The sequence below is a fragment of the Centropristis striata genome, chromosome 6 (genome assembly GCF_030273125.1).
Source record: "Centropristis striata isolate RG_2023a ecotype Rhode Island chromosome 6, C.striata_1.0, whole genome shotgun sequence".
NCBI classification, from domain to species: Eukaryota; Metazoa; Chordata; class Actinopteri; order Perciformes; family Serranidae; genus Centropristis; species Centropristis striata.
In genome coordinates this window covers 32,433,463-32,455,471 of record NC_081522.1, presented here as the reverse complement: position 1 = coordinate 32,455,471, position 22,009 = coordinate 32,433,463, and the positions used below count along the sequence as shown (strand labels likewise).

Sequence of the window (22,009 nt, the reverse complement as noted above, 5' to 3'; positions counted from 1 at the left end):
CTCTCGTCTCTCTGTTTTTATTTAAACGCCCAAATATTAAACTCCAAATTTCTTCAGAAGTTCTTGTCTGTCAACATTTGTTCTGCAGAAGATGTAGATGTTGACAGAAGACAATGAGCGATGGCTGCCTGACACAATTAAAAGTACTACGTACGTCAATATAAAATAGTAGCAGTGTGGTTGTCTGGTGGCCTTGTGCTTTCTGGGCCCTGCAGCTCTGCTCAGATAGAAGCTCGGTTGTCTCTTTTCAAACGTCACCCTTCACCACATGTTCAACCAGTGTTCAGTGTTTTAATTCACCATCAAGTCTACTGGTTGAGTCCCAGTGATTGTCCCCTCGTCTCAGGGTTAGATCGGTTCATTCACACGGTGGCGGGTTGCTTCAGACGCTCCGGGACATCTAAGCGTCCTGGGAAGAAACTGAATCACTGTTTGTATAATGTACAGCGTTAGAGACGGGGCCTGTTGGAGCAGCATCGCTGTGTGTGTGTGTGTGTGTGTGTGTGTGTGTGTGTGTGTGTGTGTGTGTGTGTGTGTGTGTGTGTGTGTGTGTGTGTGTGTGTGTGTGTGTGTGTGGGGCTGCAGGCGGCGTGTGTTACCTGGCCGCAGGCTGCAGACACACCTGAGACAGGAAGGTGTGGTGATGCTGTGCAGGTCTGGACTCAATGATGATCCGACAGTGTGGGAGATAATAATAATAAAGTAACTGAAGAGCCAGGTGGAACTGGGATCCCACAGGTCCTGATTAAGGTTTTTGGCCATGGATGTATAAAGAAAACTGATTAAGTGTTGGAGGCGGGGCTCTGTTCATTCCTATGAAAACTGCTCCGTAAAAGTGTTTCTTCCATGTATCAAAATCCCTGCATCTTCTGTTGCTCTTCTGCATCTATTGGGCCCGAGGAGTAGCACTCTAAAGACTTCTATTCGCTGTTTAGAGCTCCGCTAATGTGAATGTGAATAATCTTATAACTCTTCTAGACTTTCAAATGTTCAAATGACCAAATGTATCGAATTCCAACAATGTAACGAGTCATTTGGCGGGTTGTGACGTTCTGATTTACAGGCGTTTCTTTACCAATGGAAGTCTGTGGGAAAAGTCTTTATGAGCCCAACAGTAGGGCTGGGCTGTATGGCAAAAAAATGATCACAATATATTTTTTCATACTGTCTGATCTCAATTATTATCACGTTTTTTTATTTTCTTTTTAAACTGTTTAAGGCACCTGTACTGAAAACTAAAGAAATTAGAGATTTGTTCAATATTGTATTCACATACGAAGTAAATACAATTAAAAAATACAAATATTTTTACTCAACAGTACAACAAATGTAGAAAAATATAAAATAACACGGTGAACTACTTTACTGTCCTGAGTGTTTTGCTGTTAATGTTTTGTGATGTCTGAAGTTCCATTCAGTAATAAATTGTTTCTCTGTAAATAGTCATGTCATATGTCCCACACTATTGAACGCACCATAGCTGTTCCGATGCTATTGAATGCACCATACCTGTGTGTGAATTGCCGTGCTGTGAATGTTAGTTTTCTCTCGATATAGCGGCAGATAGATTATAATTTTCCTTTACTTTTCCAACATTCACCTGGTTTATTGCTCCAAGTCATGGCTGACATCTATTTCACTGCCCTCAGCTCCACGTTCGGCCTTTCTGTTTACTTCTCCGGCAACTTACAAACAGTAGTCAAGCAGGAATAGATCGACTGTGATTGGCTGTTGTCACGCACAGTTCCGTCATGATTGATCGAGTGACTATGCTCACAGCTGATTACCATAATCAACCTGAAATGAATCCCAATCACTAATCGTGATCATGTAATCGCCCAGGCCTAAACGAAAATGTTAAAAATTATGGAATAAATGGACTGTTTTGGAAAAGTTTTGGAAATAATGCTATAATGTTTTGTCTAATGTTTAAAATTTAGTCTATAGTTACATTAAATTACATTCTATTACATTAATGTCCAGCGTTATCGCAAAACGAACGCGGCACCTGAAAAGTCAGAAGAAGATCTCAGAAAGGCAGGTGCCAGAGAGGCTCGTTATTGCGCTCTAAGATCTCTAATGGGTCGTATTGGTTCAAAAACTAAGTCATGGAAATTTGGTAAAATATCATGGAAAAGTTTTGAAAATTCATTGGTGAAAAAGTGTGGGAACCCTGTTGAGTTCAACTTAACATGATTTCCTATTTTCATAGAAGACTGTTGCAACATAAAATTATGACGAAACACTGCTTCTCTCAGTTTCATTTTAAAACTCGAGTTAGACAGCTGATAACTGTAATCAGGATGAATCAACATGTTTTTTATGCTCAGCTGTGGCATTGATGTGATTCTGTGTTGACTGTGTTGCACCCCGCCACCCTGACTCTAACGTTGCTCTTTCTCTCCCCCCATCAGGTGGCTTCCGGCTCGGGTGCGGGCTCCTCGGCGGCGACCTCATCCCGCCAGCAGCTGCGTCAGCGGATCACACGAGTTAACCTCAGGGACTTCATCTTGTGTCTGGAGCAGGAGCGCTCCACGGCTCGCTCTCTGCTGCTCTACAAGGCGCTGCTCAAATAAGGAGGAGCACAAACTGGACACCACCTCCTCCTCTTCCTCTCTCTCCTGTCCTCGTGTCCTTAGAGGGGTTTTTTATAGTCACAAGTCCTCCGTCGGTCATCTTTAACCTTCAGTTTGTCAGTTTCAGACTGCACTTTACTCTTCAGCTCCTGTTTGTTAAAGAATCACTCCTGTAGAGTCCCGGTCACACCAGCAGGGGGAGCAGTGAAATTATTCTGCATGACGTTACAAAATATATGGTTCTGGTCTGAAATTACCTTTAAATGAATTTAGATACCGAATCAAACCTACATAAGCCCTGAGAGGCGTCACAAAATGCATCACCAGAATTATTTTTCTCACTATTTCTCTCTCTGGGCTTCTGTAGAAACACAAACGGATATCTATTATAAAACGAACAGAATACATCTTTTTTTTTTTTTATTTCATTTGAACAAAACTGTCAGCAACGGCTTCTGTTGTTCTTCTGTCAGAAGTTCCAGCTCTTCGACTTAAATTAGGTAAAATTTTGGTTTTAAATGTATATAATTTCACTGTTTTAGCTTCTGGTGTGACCGGACTTTAACTCTGCAGAATGAAGAAATATCCTCTCTCTTTAATTTCACACATTCTTCTTCACTGTGTGAACCAGACACCCACAGTACCCAGAGTCCACCTCTCCCTCTGACAGCTGTGTTCATCTGTCAGCCCAGTCTATAATGCCACACCTCCACGTTTTTATACTTCAAACTTCTTCATCCAACACTGAACATGCAGTAGAACTCAAATACCTGGAAACACCTGAAAGAAAAAACATCCGGAGACTCCTGGAGGTGGAGTTTTAATCAGTTGGAGAGAAGGTGTGCAGGTCTGAAACTGGACTCTGTACCTGAACAGGTGCCTTCAGAGTCTCATCCGTCTGCAGCCCTCTCAGGACGCTGGGTGCCACGGGCTCTTCAGTTTCGCTTTTTAAAGGTATCTGAGCGCGCTCAAACCGCTCCCACGTCATGTTTGCATTTTAGAATCATGAGTTTTATTCAAAACGTCACATCGTCACCATGAGAAAACTGTTGAATGCAACGAACGTGAAACAGCTGGCAGATCATTTTAATGTGTGTGTGTGTGTGTGTGTATCGGTGTGTGTGTGTGAGTGAGTGTGTGTTCATCATGCTGATCGCAGTGAGAGCTGACCGATTTCAAATGTTAAAGAAAAAGTTCAACATTTTATTTAATCCTCTTCTTCTGGTTAATTCAGCTGAGCGTAACGCCTGAAAACGGATGGAAACAGTTAGCTTAGCTCAGCATAAAGACTGGAAACAGATGGAAACAGTTAGCTTAGCATATAGCCTGGAAACAGGTGGAGACAGTTTGCTTAGCATAAAGACTGGAAACATGGGGAGACAGTTAGCTTAGCATAAAGACTTGAAACATGTGGAGACAGTTGGCTTAGCATAAAGACTGGAAACAGATGGAAACAGTTGGCTTAGCTTAGCATAATACCTGGAAACAGTTAGCTTAGCTCAGCATAAAACCTGGAAATGGGTAGAAAGTTGGCTTAGCTTAGCATAATGCCTGGAAACAGTTAGCTTAGCTCAGCATAAAGCCTGGAAACAGGTAGACAGTTGGCTTAGCTTAGCATAAAGACTGGAAACAGATGGAAACAGTTAGCTTAGCTAGGCATAAAGACTGGACACAGTTAGCTTAGCTAGGCATAAAGACTGGAAACAGATGGAGACAGTTGCCTTAGCATAACGCCTGGAAACAGATTGAAACAGTTGGCGTAGCTTAGCATAAAGCCTGGAATCAGATGAAGAAGCTAGCTTAGCATGAAGACTGAAACAAGTGGAAAACGTTAGCCTGTCTTTGTCAACCAGCAGCTCTGCTAAATCTGATTAATTCTTCACTTTCCTGTTTCAACAAGCAGTTTCAAAGATTATTTTGGATTATTTTTCCCTGATGGAAGCGTTCATCACACATGACTCATTCAAGGTTCGTGTTGGGTTTTTTCTATTTGCGATAAATGATTCAGACCCGCTGGCAGGTTTTTGGTTTAGATTACACCATTAATCACATGTATGATGTCTCATTTGAAAGATAGAAGCTTCTTATTTCAGAAAATGTACGCGTTTAGCATAAAACATGACCAGAAGTGAATCTCTGTCTTCTTTGGTTGAACCATTAAAGAGGTTAAATTTCAAAGATAATATGATATAAAACACAGAAAAGTGGGAAATCTCTACATTTGAGAGGATAAAAACAATATTTACTGATCATTTTTTGCGTGAAAAGTTTCTTTAACTATGAATCCGTTAATACAAGAATCGTCTGTTTCCTGCTGCAGCTCTGATGGTCAGCTATTGATAGATCTGATTCAAGGTCATAATCATGTTTAATAAAAATGGTCAATTGTAGTTTCCACAAGTTGATTTTTGTACAAATTGATAAAACGATGAGGTAGGTAGTCGGTGAGTTCAGTATCTGCTGAGGTGGATTTATTTTCCTTCCGTTTCCTGTCTGACGGTGCATTCAGGTGCTCTTTTGGTGAATACAGTACTTGAACTGTGAAGTCGTTCATCTGTCGGTGTGTTCAGGAGCCTTAAGTCGAGATGTGGAAACAACTTAGACGCTGTCTATTGTTCAGAGTGTGTGAGGTCATGAACCAAATTTTTCTGACTTTTTCATGTGAATTTTCTCAGTCAGGAGCTTTTTTTCTGATTATTCTGACCAGCACCTGAACCCAGAGTTTGTTATCCCTGTTTTCAGTCTTAATGCAAAGCTAACAGCATATTAAAACATTAAAAGTGAGTGAAAGAGAAGAAGGTTTCACAGAATGTTGAACAGTTTCTGCTGATGGCAGGGAGCTGGTACTCCTGCACACGCTGAGAAATCCTGGCGGCTAATGGACATCAAACATTCCTGCAGTTCCCTCTTCATCCTCTTCATCCTCCTTGTCCTCCTTGTCCTCTTCGTCCAGCCTGACGTGTGATGTCACTCTGAAACATGAGACGTGTTGATGAGTTGTTGAATCTGCAGTTTGGCTTCTCGGTTTGCTGTTGGGAGTTTTTAAGAAGACTTTTTTTTTTTGGAGATGTGTGTAAATTGAAGGTTTTTAATGCTTTAAGTGTTTCCCCTCGTATCGGGCATTTGGTCTGTAGAGTCCTCGGAGCTCCGAACATCATCTGTTGGAAGGACACAATTTTTGCGACTATTTATATTTCCTACATTCTGTATTCAAACCTGACGCATTTCAGGCAATGCAATTTTACAGTTGTTTGTACCTTTGCAAAAAAAATTAAATAAAGAAAATGATAAAGAAGCCGCTGTGACTTTTTATCTGTGGAGTTTAATCCTCATGGTGGAAGAAATATTAGTCCTGATTTGTGCTTTGTTTTACTTTGCACACACATTTCACATACACCTTTTTTTTTTTAGCTCTCCCATTACTATATTAAGCTTACGCATACACTATATTTAGCTCTCAAATACACAATTTTTTAGCTCTCACATACAATATTTTTTGGCTCTCAAATACACTATTTTTTTAGCTCTCACATTACTATATTTAGCTCTCACATACACTATTTGTAGCTCTCACACACACACCGATTTTAGCTCTCACGTTCACCATTTTTAGCTCACATTCACCATTTTTGGCTCTCACAATCGCCATTTTAGCTCTCAAATTACTATATTTACCTCTCACATACACCAGTTTTAGCTTTCACATACACCAGTTTTAGCTCTCACTATATTTAGCTCTCACATTACTATATTTAGCTTTCATATACACTATTTGTAGCATTCATATACACCGATTTTAGCTCTCAAATACACTATTTTTACTTTTTTAAAAATAGTGAATGTAAGACCTAAAAAAGTGTATGTGCAAAGTAAAAGAGTGAATGTAAGAGGTAAAATTGTAATGTGAGAGGTATTTTTTTGTGTATGTGAGAGGTAAGATTTATGGCCTATATGGCCACTTATAGTTGGTCATGGTTAGTGTGAGTTTTATTAGCTTCATCAGAGATTTTTAAATTAATTCTGCTTTAGGCCACTTTTTTCCCCCTATTTGACATCAATTAGGCTCGTTATCTTAATTCCGTCTATAGTGTATAAATTCCCTGATTATATCATGAAAATGATATTTTCTCAAATAGTCACAATATCACTAGTCAAGAGATCAGGAACTGGCTTTTGTTTATTATAATGTTTATCAGGAAACAGACTTTTGGTTTGTGGTGTTAATGACTTAAAAAATAAATGCATTTTTAAAAATTGCAGCTGCTCTCAGCTTCCGTAAAAACCAAAAACATCCACTTTGGCCCAAGTAAAAAAAAAAGTGTTATAATTAAGAAAATGTTCTTAAAGTTTCAAAGTAAAAGTACAAACAGTGCAGCCTAGATAGCTCATTAGTTGCTACATAAAATATTAGTAATTATTGATGTAGTAACATGTATGTATGATGTCAATTATTTATTTTGGTTTAATTAACTGTATAACTCTGTAAATATTGTTTTATTTATTCATTTAGTTTTTTTTAAATACAAAGTCTTCAATAAGTACAATATTTTATTGTGAGATGTCGTGAAGTATAAAGCAGCAATAAATTAACATGTTAAGTACTTGAGTAAATGTACTTCTACCACTGTGTGAAGTAACACCAAAGAGAGCAGAGACCGTTTTAACTTTTTAATCAATACATCTGTACCAATGAAAAATAGACACAAGCTAACAAATACATTAAATATTCATTCATTCAATTTCAGTTTTTATAAAAACAATTACATTATCCGTAAAAATCACCTTTCGATCATCTGTATACACAGAACAATAATCACCGGGCAGATTATTAGAAAATATTTACAGCTGGCAGTTTTATCATCATCATCATCATCATCACGGTCATCAAATGAAAAAAAATGTGTTCCAAACTGAAACTCAAAAGTAGATTTTAATGTTCGGCGAAGGGTCAAAGATCAAAGTTTGTTTTCCTGGAAATTTTCTGAATTGGCATCTGCAGGATCCAGCTGTTTGATCCAGATGTGGGTCAGTCCAGAGGCTCTTGTTTGATCCAGATCAGGGTCAGTCCAGAGGCTCTTGTTTGATCCAGATGTGGGTCAGTCCAGAGGCTCTTGTATGATCCGGATCGGGATCAGTCCAGAGGCTCTTGTTTGATCCGGATCGGGATACTGGTGACTGACGGACTGTGCCGCAGGTCCCGACAAAGGATGTACTCGCTGAACTGTGACGAGTCGACGCCACCGCCGCAGGACGCCTTCATGACGAAGCCTTTCTGAAACAGTCGCTCCAGGACCTGCAGACAGACAGGTGTGTAGTAAAAGTTTAATACAGATGCATAGTACATGTGTGTAGTAAAAGTGTAATACAGATGTGTATTAAAAGTGTAATACAGATGCATAGTACAGATGTGTATTAAAAGTGTAATACAGATGCATAGTACAGGTGTGTAGTAAAAGTGTGTAGTAAAAGTGTAGTACAGATGCACAGTACAGATGTGTAGTAAAAGTGTAATACAGATGCATAGTACAGGTGTGTAGTAAAAGTGTGTAGTAAAAGTGTGTAGTAAAAGTGTAGTACAGATGCACAGTACAGGTGTGTAGTAAAAGTGTAGTACAGATGCGTGGTACAGGTGTGTATAAAGTGTGTATAAAGTGTGTAGTACCGACCTGCACAGAGTTGAGTCTGCAGTACCCGTTGAGTGGGAATCGGATGACGTGGGTGGGGTCCTGGTTCCAGCCGGCGTTGACGGAGTTGCACATGACGTCTCCGGTCTCGGGGAAGATCTCCTCGATCAGGACCTTCTCTCCGCTCAGCGCGATCCTCTCGCCCAGGTCCGGGGTAACTCGGACCACCAGGCACTCGCAGGCCGGCGCCCGCTGCCCCTCTCGCTCCGCCTGCCAGCGCTCCAGCTCACGCACCATCGGGGTCAGCTGGTAGAACCGGGCCTCCTCATAGAGCTGGGGGAAGTCCTGAAGGAGAGGGGACGGGGACAGAGAGGGTTACAGACGAGACTACCTGAGGAAGACTGAGAGACTCACTCGTATGTGATACTATGATGTTTTTTAGAATAGAAAAATTAAAAATCATCGGCTGCCCCCTCCCCTTCCTGGAAGAACTTTACACTTCCTTAATGACTCATCCCACCCCGGCCACACCATATTTGAACTGTTACCCTCAGGCAGGCGGTACAGGACAATGAAAACACATACAAACAGACTTAAAAAACAGCTTTTATGCAAAGGCCATCACAGCATTAAATGATGTCATGAAGTAATTCATGAAATGGTGTATGTATGTGGATGTGTATGTATGCGCTATTTATTTGTTGTTTGTTTTGTTTTTAATTCTCCAGGTTTTTTTTATCCCTTTTTTCTGTTTTATTTATGTTTTATGTGTTTTTACATAGTACATATTTGTATATTCCTGCACTGAGTATTGCACTTTATTTTGTTATTTGCATAATGTAATAATATAATAATAATATTATATTATATTTTTGACAACATACTATATTATGATGTTTTTTGGCAATATTTGACGACAAATTATACTGTGATGTTTTTAACATTTGACATTTATGGACAATATTTTCTATTAAGTTAGTAAGTATGTAAATTGTAAAAATGTAAATTATTACATTTTTTTGACAACATACTACACTATGATGTCTTTTGACATTTTTGGATGACATACTAAACTATGAAAATTTCTTTTTTATATACATTTTTGGCACATTTGAATGACATACTATACTGTACATTTTTTGAAAACAGAATACTATTATGCTTTTTGACAATATTTGATGATGATACTATACTGTGATTTTTGATATTTATGGACAACATATGCTTTGACGTTTTTGGAGGAGATACTAAATTATTAAATTATTAATCATACTAAACTTTTGGATGACAACATGACATTTTTTATTTATTTATTTATTTTTACATTTTTGTCACTTTTGGACAACATATTATACTATGACTTTTTTACTAATAAATTACATTTTAACATTTCTGGACGACATACTATACTAAGACATTTTTTTAAACATACAATACTATTATATTTTTTGACCCTTTTGGATGACACGCTACACTATTGTTTAACATTTTTTGATGACATACTGTGGGTTTTTTTCTGTTATTTTTACATTTTTGGCACTATACTAAGACATTTTTTGACTATTAAATGACACTTTAACATTTTTTGAAAACATGCAATAGTATTATGTTTTTTGACGCTTTTGGACGACATGCTACATTTTTTTGATGACATACTATACTAAGAGTTTTTTACTTTTTTTATGCCATTAAAAAATATCATAGTATAGCATATTGTGAAAACAATTTCATAGTATAGTATTATAGTATGGTGTTACCCTGTATTATTAACACTTTAGTCTAAATGTGCAGATGTAAACCTGAGCTGTGATGAAGCTTCACTTCACTGTGACTGAACTGATCTGAGAGCTGCTGCTTCTTCTTCTTCTTCCTCCGGTGAAACACAGAAAGAAAAGAAGCTTTTTACTGCTGCTGACAGAGAGCTGCTGCTGGCCCCGGGGCCTCACGCTGTACCAAAGCCTCGCCTCCTTCCCTCCCCCCTCCTTCCCCTCCTCACCCCCCCATCTCAGACTGGGAGCGAGGCGTAGATGTGTTTTATAAAGAGGGTTGTGTCTGCAGGGCTTTTTAGTCATCCTGAGCAGAATAACAGGGAGGAGATGAGAGGGATGCAATATGCCCACACACACACACACACACACAGACACGCACACAAATTTAGTAAAACACACACTGGTCTGTGCTGGATGGATCTATGCAGCCGCCGGCGCTGATTAAAGTGTCAGGATGTGTTCAAAGACTCGTTGCTGTTTGTTAAAACTAACAATCTGTTTGACCTGAAGGTCGTGTTTTTCCATCTCTGCATATCTGAGACTCAGCTCATTATTACAGACACCGAAGAAGAAGAAGAAGAGGAGTCAGTCCAGCTGCTGGCTTACAACTCATTATTACAGAGACAGAAGCAGAAGAAGAGGCAGAACAGCTGCTGAATTACAGACACAGAAGGAGTAAATGCAGCTGCTGAATTACTTTTATATTTGACATACGCAGGTCTTTTAGAAATCTTGGTCTTTAGCATGATTTATCTACAGTGGCCCTGAGAGCTCACAGCGCTGCAACTTAAGAAAACACATGCAAATATACGAAACACAAGCAAATTGAGAAAACATCTTCATCAATTTGCAACAGACCACAACACAACAGAAGTGTTTCCAGAGGACACTTAAAAGTGATGCACACGTCTGGACACGCATGTTGACGTTATTTCAAGATAATTATAATTTCACGTTATAACGTGAAATGATCACGTTATTTCATGATAGTGATATTTTCCTGTAATGACGTGATATATAGCGTTAGCCCGCTAGTGTTAGCCCGCTAGCCCGTATCAATCACATTGCAGTTAAACAAACATAATTTTGGGGAATGGAGGGAAAAAAATAGATAGTTTCACAACAAACGTGCAGCAAAGACAAAAAATAAAAAGCAGCCTCAACTTTAAGCTTCACTGCTCTAAATTTTGTTTAATGAAACATAAAGAAAGTCCAACTTTGCAGCGTTATTTCAACCACTTCCTTACACGATATTCTGATGCACATGGTGCCTATGGATATTCAGTCCTCAGATATTCTAGTTTCATATAAAACCAGTATCTCCAGTATATTCTTAAACGTGAACCCGCTACGGTCTCCGAAAATACTGACGGCCTGCCAGCTGTCGAATGCCAAATATGGATACTTGGTGGCCATGAATTGACATAATATCACCACACAAAATATCATGATACTATGATGTATCAATTTTTTCCCCCACCTGCTAAAAAAAAAAAAGTAATAAAAAATAAGTTCCTTCTTCATATTTTTGAAACAACTTTGAATATAAGGTCATAAAGTTATATATCTCAGTGATGAGCTGTCTATTCAGTCTGTTTCGCTCCTACATTAACAGATATTGAACTCTAAACAACATCAGTTTATAATCTTCGGTGCATTATTTCGATCACATTCATGTTTCCAGGTTAATTACCTTGAAGTCTTCAGGCAGCAGAAGCTTGCAGGTGCGCAGGAAGCTCAGGATGTAACGGAAGATGTCTCCGTCCCTGTCGATGAAGTAGTGCTGCTTCAGACTGTCCAACACGATCGGCTCTGTGCCGTTAAACAGACGGCTGATCCTGCAGGAACACAGTGTCGGTCTCCATTAAAACTCATCAGTGAGACACAAAGACGTGCCCACTTCATGCTGATAACATGCCGTTTTTCTCCTGCAATAAGTAAAATGTGTTATTTTGTCTTATTGTATGTGAATATTTGTGCATACTCGTGTCCCTAAACAGTCTGGGAGATGCATAAATCGGGTATGACTGTAAAGCTGAGACTCTTGTGGATTCAATGTGCACAATTTCTTCACATGTGATGATGTTAGTCTGTGAAACTCGAGCTGTGTGTATAAAATGAGCTGCTAGGTGCATTTCCACTATAGTTGAATACCCAGAATGAGGCGGGTCTCCTTGTAAAAACGCCCATAATTTGAATGTGAGCCGCCCATAACGGCCGTTTGACTGGCTGTTTTTTGGCCCTGTTGAAGAGCAGGGCCATTTTTCTCCCCTGAAAAAAGCCTGGTTGCTGATTGGACAGAACGCTAAGCCGGATGTGACGTAGTATTCGACACCACAACAACAACGTGCCGTTTTTAAAAGCCGGCGAAGTAGCAAGTAGTAACAAGCAACAAGAAACATAAGTCCCTTTAATAGTGCGGTCCCGCAAATGTCCCGCTATATTGCTGGAAAGATCTGTGCCGGCTTTTCACCTTAGGGCGTTCATAGTGATCTCGCAAACGTGTGATATTCTGCCCATTCATAGTGTAGTCCGAGGTGCACAGTAGCACAGTGCTAATAGGCTAACAGCTCTGTAGCAGTACAGTGTGTATGTCCTGCTGAAGCATGTGTTCACTTAGCGATCTCGGTTTGTTTACAACAAGCACCGGAAACTCTGTTAATTCACGATCAGAAGCAGACACTTTGTGTACAGTCAGCATGCCGGTTTGTTTATGATCAGCGGCGGATTCTGTGCACAGTTAGTGACGGCGGCTGTAGTTGTTGTGCATGCTGTCGAAACTTTTGCAAAGCGATTACACGATGATCAAAAACCATACCTCACCTCCGGAGTCTCGTAAATCCCTCTGAGGCTTTTTTTTGTAATTCAAAATGTAGCACTAGAACTGTAAACATGTCATCAACCCCAAGCTGGCTGCAAAAAACAATAAAATGTCACCTGATCATGTGACACTTGTTCTAGGTGGTCTTACCTGGACTCTGGGAACTTGGTGAGGGTTGCCAGGCTGCTGGTGTACATGTGCCCCCCCACATCGATGTGGACGGGGGCGTTGGCCTTGGTGAGCTGGGCGGGCGACGGGATGCCCTGTGGGGTCATTGGCGACACGGGCGAGCGGCTCACAGACATCCTGGAAATGCTCCGCCCCTCCTGTGACAGGAGGAAAATATTATTAAGACAGAGTTACATTGATCCTTTTAATAATAAAACGGTACCATAAGGGTCAGTGACAAATAAGAGTTGGCAAGATGTCAAATGGTGTAACCACAAAAGGATGAAAAATATTAAATACTTTATCCACCTACAGTGTATTTAAGTGGACTTATACATATAATTACTTCATTTAAAAAAAACATATTTCTGAGTATTTCTACATTTACACATTTCGTCAATATTTAGCAGAACATATTCTTAAAACAACCTTTTTTTCTAAAGTTTTGACAATTTATGTGAAATTTGTTATATACCATAATGTTGCAATGTAAACGTGGATTGTATTTTTTCTCATTTTAGTTCACATTTATTTTCCTGTATATACACCTACTGATACTGACCCATAGATTAATCTCTTAACTCGACTCTCAATCAGAGTCAGAGTTTTTCACCGGAGCACCAATCAGCTCGCTGCTCTGAGAGCTGTCTGATTACAAACCTACAAATTCATTTTTATAAACATCTTTCAGATTTCATGAACTGGATCTCCATCACACTAGAGTATAATCTGAGTGCAGTGTAATGACAGACTTTTTATGCTGTTTAAAGAGTTTATTATCCTAAAACCTGGCTCAGTCAGAAAACACCTTATTCTGATATAGTTTTAGTTGTTTTTTTCTGTTTTGTCATATTTAGTTATTTTGTAATGTTCTTTATTCTTTTCTCATATAAATATATTTATTTCAGAAAAAGATTGGCCTATTTTATTTCATAGGCTTTTTTTATTGAAGATTTTTTTTTTATTTAAATGTGCACTTCATGGAGCTTTGATTTTTTTTAAAAAAAGGTACTCCTGTTGTTATACATTATTTATGTTCACTTAAATAAATGGTTTCAATAAAACTACTTGTGACATGTCATATTTGGCTTTGACTTTGACTGAACATTTGCTCTCACTTTGCAATAAAAAATATTGGGATATATTTATATATATATTCAGCCTAATTATATGGGGATATGACTTTTGGTCCATATCGCCCAGCCCTATTACTGACATGACGTGGGCGCTGGGCTGGAAAATGAAAACAGCAATGATTAAACTGCTCTCTGTGACACTTTACACTCTTGGTAAGACAGGACTCCCAGAACAGTTTAAAACATTTAAAGCCAAACACAACACTTGTTGTCTGTTGCATCTACAGAAATCAGGGAAGTCACAAGCACAGACACACTGTACAAGTTGATGCTAAATTCTGAAAATGTGACATTGTCCATTTTCTACAGCACCACAGGTATTCAGGTATACAGGTAGTGGAGATGCCCCCGCCTGCTCACCTGCCACTAAAGTTATATTTTGAATGAAATAAACTCTTTGCATGGGACTGGCTGAGTTTCTATTTTATTCAGACAGAACACCACAGGTCAGTTTCAGCCTGCATGACCCTTGTTGCAGCTTTGTGTTAGTGAAGACTGCTTCAGAGAGACTGCTGGTTCTCCTGCAGCAGCTGCATCAGTTCAATCACAAATTAAGAGGGTCAGCGTCAGGTTAGATGGATTTTTTAATACACACCCACCTGAGCTGCTAAAAAATGTAAAAATCAACAACCAGACATGAACCAAAAACCATTTTTGGCTGCACGGTTGATGACTTATGGTTGATGACTGATCAGCGTCATATCCCACCATCACACCCACATTAGGCCACAGTCGACAGCAAGCCCCTCAGGACTGTTTACGTTAGAGGTGTGAATCCCCAGAGGCCCCACGATACGATTTTATCCTGATACTTGAGTCACAATATGATATTGTGATTTGAAGCATTTGATATGTTGAGTATTGCGATACAGTATATTGCGATTTAACTGTTTAACTGCATTTTGTGTCCACAAAATTAAATTAAATCAAGAATTGTTTTGTCAAATAAGAGAAAATTCTCAGTCTATCAAACCCACAGACTGACCAACAAAGTATTCAGTCAAACTGAACTGAAATCAAACATGTTTAGAGACGACAACTGCAGCATTTTATCAAACTTCATTTTACCTCAACTTTAAGCTTCACTGCTCTGAATTTTTTTAAATGAAACATAAAAAAGACCCTATAAATAACCCTATATAGACCCTTACCCTATAAATCCCTACGTTTCAGGGCGTTTTTTGCTCTTTTTACATTTTACTAACTGTGGCCTTATATTTTACTGCAAAATATAAAATCTATAAGTCCTGCAGCTCTATGGAATCAGCACAATCATGGTTAGAAGTGGGAACAACGCAAACATATCTTTCGTGTAGAAAAACACAGACATAAATCATGAAAAAGGGAAACAGCACAAGTTGAATGAATATTAAATTAAAAAAAGATATCCTTTTTTTTCAAATTGAAATAAAATCAAATTTATATATAGAACACACAAGTGTCACAAATGTTAGAAAAGGAGCTTGCTCCACCTATTCTACATTTTGAACTATTTCCATGTTTCCAGCCTCTCATGTCCCCTCCTCTTAGCTCTGTGCAAACAGATTTTCAGTGATTCTGAGGAGCAGAATTGAATGTTTTTTAACAGGATCTGCTTGGTGCAAACACTTTACCTTTGCATAAATAAGACATGTAGAATTAAGACATTTTGACAGAAAAGTCACAATTTTAAGCTTCATTTTGGTTTCTTTTAAAGAAAACTTTTTAAACCAGTGATCAGTTGAAGGAGTCACCTCCGTGATGTCACTGGAGACACCCTGAGTGACACACACGCTTTCCCTCTCTGGTGATTAATGCTCAGAGGGAGAAGATATTATTTATGATGGATGTAATGAAACAGGATGGTGTTGACCTGAGGGGGGGTCCACATTAATTCCCCCCCCCAACACACACACACACACACACACACACACACACACACACACACACACACACACACACACACACACACATTCTTGCACTTCTATCTTTGTGAGGGCCCTCATTGGAATAGTGAATTCCCTGCCAAGGTTATAATTGTTTTGGATATTTCATTAGTTAGTTTATTATCATCTCATTAGTTTAATCCATGTGAATTTTTGTTTTCAAATCCAGTTAGTTTTAATTAGTTTTTAGAGTGAGTTTGCTAGTTTTAGTTCAGTACATATATTTTTAAATGCTTTAGTTTTGGTTTAGTATTTTTTTTTAAATGCTTTAGTTTTGGTTTAGTTTTTTATTAGTTTTAGTTTTTTGTAATGGGGTATTTGTTGGGTGGGAGATTAAATTACAATTATTACAATATCATGTATGAAAAAAGTTGACAAATACGAAAATTAAAGACATTTTCACTATAATTTTAGTTAGTTTTGTAACCACACAATACAGTTTCAGTCAACTATTTTATATCAATTTATTTTTTTGCAATCTTAACCCTAAAACAAAGTCTTAAATCTAAAAAAAAACAACCTTTAAAGAAGTCAGGACCGGCTAAATGTCCTCACTTTGCAGAAATGTCCTCACTGTTGGTTAAAAACGCATTCTGGTCCTCACTATGTAGGAAGTACAACACACACACACACACACACACACACACACACACGGTCTGTGGATTGTAAAGAAGCTTTGAAGCTGTGAAGCATGAAAGGTGAACAGGAGGCGGCTGCAGCTTTCAGCGTCTTTGCCCCGAGGACGGCTCAGCGCCCTGATTTAACAGTTTCTCTCTGTAGTTTAAGGCTTTCTGGCTAATTCGGGATAAGAATCGTCCGTGAACTCAAACTTAGTTTTGATAGTTTTCACTTTTGCCTCAGTCACATGACTGTCTGAGGAGGAAAGATGGCCAGAAAAACAGGCTCGCCGGAAGCAAAAGTTCACGTTTTGTTAAAAAACGCTCCGCTGTTGAGCACGTGATGTATGCCGCATTTAACAGTGTTTTATGCCATCTCAGAATATATCAAGATATTGCTATCTTTTACACATGAGTGTGCCGACACCAACAAAAGCTTAAAATGGTATTTTTTTTAAGTGGAGTTTGGTGAGACGGCGCATTGCGCGGCTAATCGAAACCCTGGCGAATCTAATCGGGATTTCTGCGTTTTTTTAAATCGTAAACTTGAAAACTTTGTGTGTAAATCTGACGTTAACATGCAGCAGGTTCGTTCGGCTCAAAGCAGCGAGTTCTTACCTGAGAGGACACCGACACAGAAGACATGGAGACCGGCGTCTGTCTGCTACGTCCCGCGGTCTGAAATGTGCGGAGACCGGTTGGTCTTCAGTTCACGTCCTCGTCAGCCTGTCCTCCGGTGTGTGTGTGTGTGTGTGTGTGTGTGTCTCCTGCAGGATAATAAAGAGGAGGGCTGAAAGAGAAGTGTGGCCCCGGGCCCTGCAGACCCCCGGGGGCCAGGATTAGGTTTCAGAACCACCGGTTTGTTCTTTTCTCTCCACAGAACTCGTTTCTGCCGAAAATAGAGACCCAGAGATCCTCCTGCTGTCTGTCTGAGAGATGATTTATCACCAGGAATTATTATCCATCAATAATCTGCAGCTCGGACCAAACATCCTCCTCCTCCTCCTTCTCCTGCTGTCTGGTGCACCTCCTCCTCTCCTCCGCTTGCTGCACATCCTCATCCCCTATTCTTTCTCCTCCTCCTCTGTATATTTGAGGAGCATCAAACCTCCTCCGGCTCTGCAGCCTGATGACGTCTCTCGTCATTCTGCTGCAGCCTGCGGACAAATGCGCCATTTCAATTATTGCGCACTGCTAGATGGAGCTGCGCCGCGGGGCTGCGCACACACACAGACCCGCTGGATCCTGCTCCTCATCTCTCCTCCTCCTCCCTCCTCCTCTTTGTTCCTCCTCCCTGCTCCTCTCTCCTCCTCCTTGCTCCTCTCTGCTCTTCCTACTCCTCTCTGCTCCTCCTCCCTGGTCCTCCTCTCTCCTTCTCCCTGCTCCTCTCTGGTCTTCCTGCTGCCTCCCTGCTCCTCCTCTCTGCTCCTCCTCTGCTCCTTCTCCTTGTTCCTCCTCTCTCTTCCTCTCTGCTCCTCCTCTGCTCCTTCTCCTTGTTCCTCCTCTCTCTTCCTCTCTGCTCCTCCTCTGCTCCTTCTCCTTGTTCCTCCTCCTCTCTGCTCCTCCTCATTGCTCCTCTCTGCTGCTCCTCTCTGGGCTCAGTGTCACTCTGCTCCTCTGTAAATTTAATAAAAAATAATCTCTTCATCTCTATAATCAGATCAGATACACTTTATTGATCCACAAAAGGAAATTCAGTTTCAGCTGCTGAAAGAAAGAAAACTACAATTGAATGTTGACAAAATGTTAAACAAAAACAAGACAAATTAAATAAAGTTACATAAAATAAAATAAACGCACAACTTTAACTGATTTATCCACTAATAATTTAACCTGAAGTTGTAATAAACTCACAATGACCAGTTTTGTTTTAGAAAAACAGAAAATACATAAATATGATAACGCATGCAGGATGCTTGAACTCAATAATAATAATAATAATATCTGAAATCTTTGTCTTGTTCTTAAACTAAAGTGCAGATAATATTCAGCTCCATCTCTATGCTAAGTAATAATAATTTAAATCATGTTAATATTATCAGTAGCAGAACATCATGTAAAATAGGGGAAAAAAATAGGAAAGAAATTCAAATAAAAAATAAATGTCCCAAAAAAATTATTGAAATCAAATGTAGGTATTAATTCATTTTAAAAAATCAATTTATTTATTTTTGTGTTTTAATTGTTATTTATTCACCTTTGTATTGATTGGCCTCTTTATTTTTTTTCCCTATTTATTTACATTTTTAAAAAATGTATTATTTATGTATTATTTGTTAATGTTTTCCCCTTTCACTTCCCCCCGTTTATTTATGTGTCAATGTACTCAGTGGTGGAAAGTAACTAACTTATTTAATCAAGTACTGTAATTAAAGAAAAATTAATTGAGGCACTTGTTCTTGATTATTTCTATTTTCTGCTACTTTATACATGTATTCATTAGTGATAAAAACAGAATAATCAGCAGTACTAACTCTTACTAATACTTTTACTTTTGATACTTTAAGTACATTCAACTGATAATACTTCTAAACTTTTAAATGCAGTACTTTGACTGATAGTGAGTATTTTTTATTTACTTTCATAAGGAAAGTGAACATATCTTTAATTCAAATTGATAAACTGACTCACAGAAATAGAAGAAAAATAATAAAGATTTTTCCCTTGAAAACAGAAACAGATCAGTGTGTGAGACTCGTGAAGATGTAACTTCCTGCTCACTGGCGCCCCCTGCAGGGCAGCCAGAGGTTCTCAACCTGAGGGGCCTCATCAAACATCTGAAGGGTCCAGACTTTATAACAAAACACGCGTTTGATTTATTATCACTTTCTGTTATTTTTGTGTTTTTAATGTTACTTAAACACACACACACACACACAAACACACACTCACACACATACACACACACACACAAACAAACACACTCACACACATACACAAACAAACACACACACACACTCACTCACTCACACACACACACTCTCTCTTTCTCACACACACACACACACACACACACACACACACACACACACACACACAATTGGTTTACTGAACAATCCTACAGAAAGATTCCGTCTTTAATTAAAGAACGCTTGCTGAGATTTAATTAGATGAAGAACGAGAGAACCGTGTTTGAATTTAAAGATTTAAATATCTGCTAAACCTGCCCCCGGCACCACAGCTCGCCTGCTCATCCACCGCTTCTCTGTTAATGCATGGAGCAAGGAGGAGGAGAGGAAGAGGAGGAGAGGGAGAGAGGGAGAGGAGGAGGAGAGGAAGAGGATGGGGAGAGGAAGAGGAAGAGGAAGAGGAGGCGGAGAAAAAGAGGAAGAGGAGGAGTCAGTCTGACGCTTCAGTTTCACATGGGCTCTGTTTGAGCTTCATATGCTGGAGGCAGAAGCTGCTCTGATGATGATGACGATGATGATGATGATGGTAAATAACATTTGACATTTTGACATTTGTCAAGAATAACAATTACATTTGAATTAGACAAATAATAAAAATGAATAAGTAATTCAATTAAAAAATTTGGAAATCTAATAATAACTTGAAAACAAAGACAAATAAATGAAAAAATAAATAATTGTGTTTGTATGAAGACAACTTCAAAATAAATAAAAAAGACTAACATTTTATTTATTTTCACATTCATTTGTTTATTTTGTTCTGTATATTTTTTTAAAATATATATTAAATATGTTTGTGTATAAATTACATTTTTCTCTATATTTAAAAAAAAATATTCATTAGTATTTATGCTTTTTTTTTTCTTCTTTTTTTAAAATTTTCCCTTGAAGGGCCAAGATGTCGGCTGGTTTGGGGCGGGACTTATTTTGTTATTTTGTTGTATTTTTGTTGTCAGTGAGTGTCGTTTTGTGACATTTTGTAAGTCAGGACCGTCGCCTCTCAGCTGCGATGATTTATAATGAGCCAGAAACAAACAGATTAAAGAGAAAAGACAGAAATGTGCTGCAGTGTTTGTGAACAAACATCAGAATATATTTAGTTTCAGTGAATCAATCAGAAGATCAGCTGACAGACAGGTAGTCAGTTTGATAAATTCTGACAATAATATTTACATATACATGTTTATGTATGATGTGTATTGTGCACGTGATGGTGACCCTGAGGGGGCGTCTGAGACACGGAGTGAAGGGAGTGGAGCCTGAACCCCGGGGCCGTACAGAGTGAGACGATCTGCGTGTCCACAAAGAGGAGACAGAGAGACAAACATGTCTTTGTTCTCCAGCTGCCAGAGTCTTAGTCACAGTAAAGCCATATATATATATATATATATATATATATATATATATATATATATATATATATACATACATATTTACAAATGTCCCATCACCTCCAGTCTTGTTTTACCTGTCTAATCAGGTTAATTCCAAACCATGCTCATTATACTTTTAAAATAAAATATAGATTTTAGGAAAAATTTCGTTTTTAGGAAAATGATATCCTTATTTAAGAATAATTTGTACATCAGTTATTCTCCACATGGCAGCTTGAATTATTAAGACGTAATATGAACGAAGAGAAAACTCTTCATGAATTATATGCAGTGGTGGAAAGTAACTAAGTACATTTACTCAAGTACAGTACTTAAGTATAATTTTGAGGTACTTGTACTTTACTTGAGTATTTCCATGTTACTTTTTACTTTTTAGGTCAAGATTTAACATAAAATAATTATCAATTTAAAATTACTACACATTTTTTTTTTAATGAACAGTATATTAAGTAGTTAAAATGAGCCCTACCTTTCCAAAATTTAAATGCTGCTTACATAAATGCATCAATAATAATAATAATCCAATAATATATTTAAAATATATAAAGCATTCTGCATAACGAGTACTTTTACTTTTGATACATTAACTAAATTTTGATGCTGATACTTTTGTACTTTTACATCAGTAAGTTTTGAATGCAGGACTTTTACTTGTAGTGGAGTCATTTCACAGTGTGGTATTAGTACATTTACTTAAGTAAGATATCTGAATACTTCCTCCACCACTGTGTAAGAATAGATATACTTATGTATTATACTATATATTTTGTATAAAAGAGTACTGCATTATACACTATCATCGTTAATTAAACAACACATTAATATTCAGGTCTCTATTAACCCACGTGAATAAAGAAAATATAAAATTTTTACTTGAACTGAATATCTTCATATTAATGTCACCTCAGACTGAGAAGTTATAACAGGTATTTAATAGATATATATCGTTATTGGTTAAATGATTCATCTAAGAAATAGTAAGTAGATTTATCCTGAATTGAAGTAAAAATAACTTTGTTTTATTCATTTTTTTAGATGTCCCAACTTTTATGGGATCAAGCTGAGAGCAA

At 38.3% G+C, this 22,009-nt stretch overlaps 2 protein-coding genes across 3 annotated transcripts in view; one reads left to right on the top strand and one right to left on the bottom strand.

Annotated features, from left to right (window-relative positions):
* The window catches only part of LOC131973661 (transcription initiation factor TFIID subunit 4-like), a 29,922-nt gene extending 24,051 nt beyond the window's left edge, over positions 1-5,871 (top strand). Inside the window, exon 15 of the mRNA XM_059335708.1 lies at positions 2,415-5,871. Within this exon, the coding sequence (XP_059191691.1) occupies positions 2,415-2,576 (162 nt within the window). The 3' untranslated portion in view covers positions 2,577-5,871. The remainder of the gene's footprint in view (positions 1-2,414) is intronic.
* Positions 5,872-7,230: 1,359 nt separating this feature from the next.
* On the bottom strand, positions 7,231-17,393 carry LOC131973447 (BTB/POZ domain-containing protein kctd15-like). 2 transcript variants are annotated; one of them, XM_059335449.1, is made up of 6 exons: positions 17,255-17,393; positions 12,941-13,116; positions 11,663-11,807; positions 8,243-8,545; positions 7,684-7,869; positions 7,231-7,648 (listed from the first exon to the last, which is right to left on the bottom strand). In XM_059335449.1, the coding sequence occupies exons 1-5, from the start codon at positions 17,279-17,281 to the stop codon at positions 7,708-7,710; spliced, it is 813 nt and encodes a 270-aa protein (XP_059191432.1). In that variant the 5' UTR covers positions 17,282-17,393; the 3' UTR covers positions 7,231-7,648; positions 7,684-7,707. The 2 variants fall into 2 exon arrangements, with proteins under 2 accessions (XP_059191432.1, XP_059191431.1); XM_059335448.1 differs by having other exon boundaries at positions 7,231-7,869.
* Between the last annotated feature and the right edge of the window lie 4,616 nt (positions 17,394-22,009).

What these genes read in the sequence shown, in the direction of transcription:
- LOC131973447 (XM_059335448.1), bottom strand. Translation starts at nt 17,281, where the DNA reads ATGTCTTCTGTGTCGGTGTCCTCTCAG. An exon ending in CTGTGTCGGTGTCCTCTCAG is followed by an intron (nt 13,117 to 17,254) that starts GTAAGAACTCGC and finishes CTCCTGTCACAG; the next exon opens with GAGGGGCGGAGCATTTCCAG. An exon ending in GCAGACTCAACTCTGTGCAG is followed by an intron (nt 7,870 to 8,242) that starts GTCGGTACTACA and finishes GTCTGTCTGCAG; the next exon opens with GTCCTGGAGCGACTGTTTCA.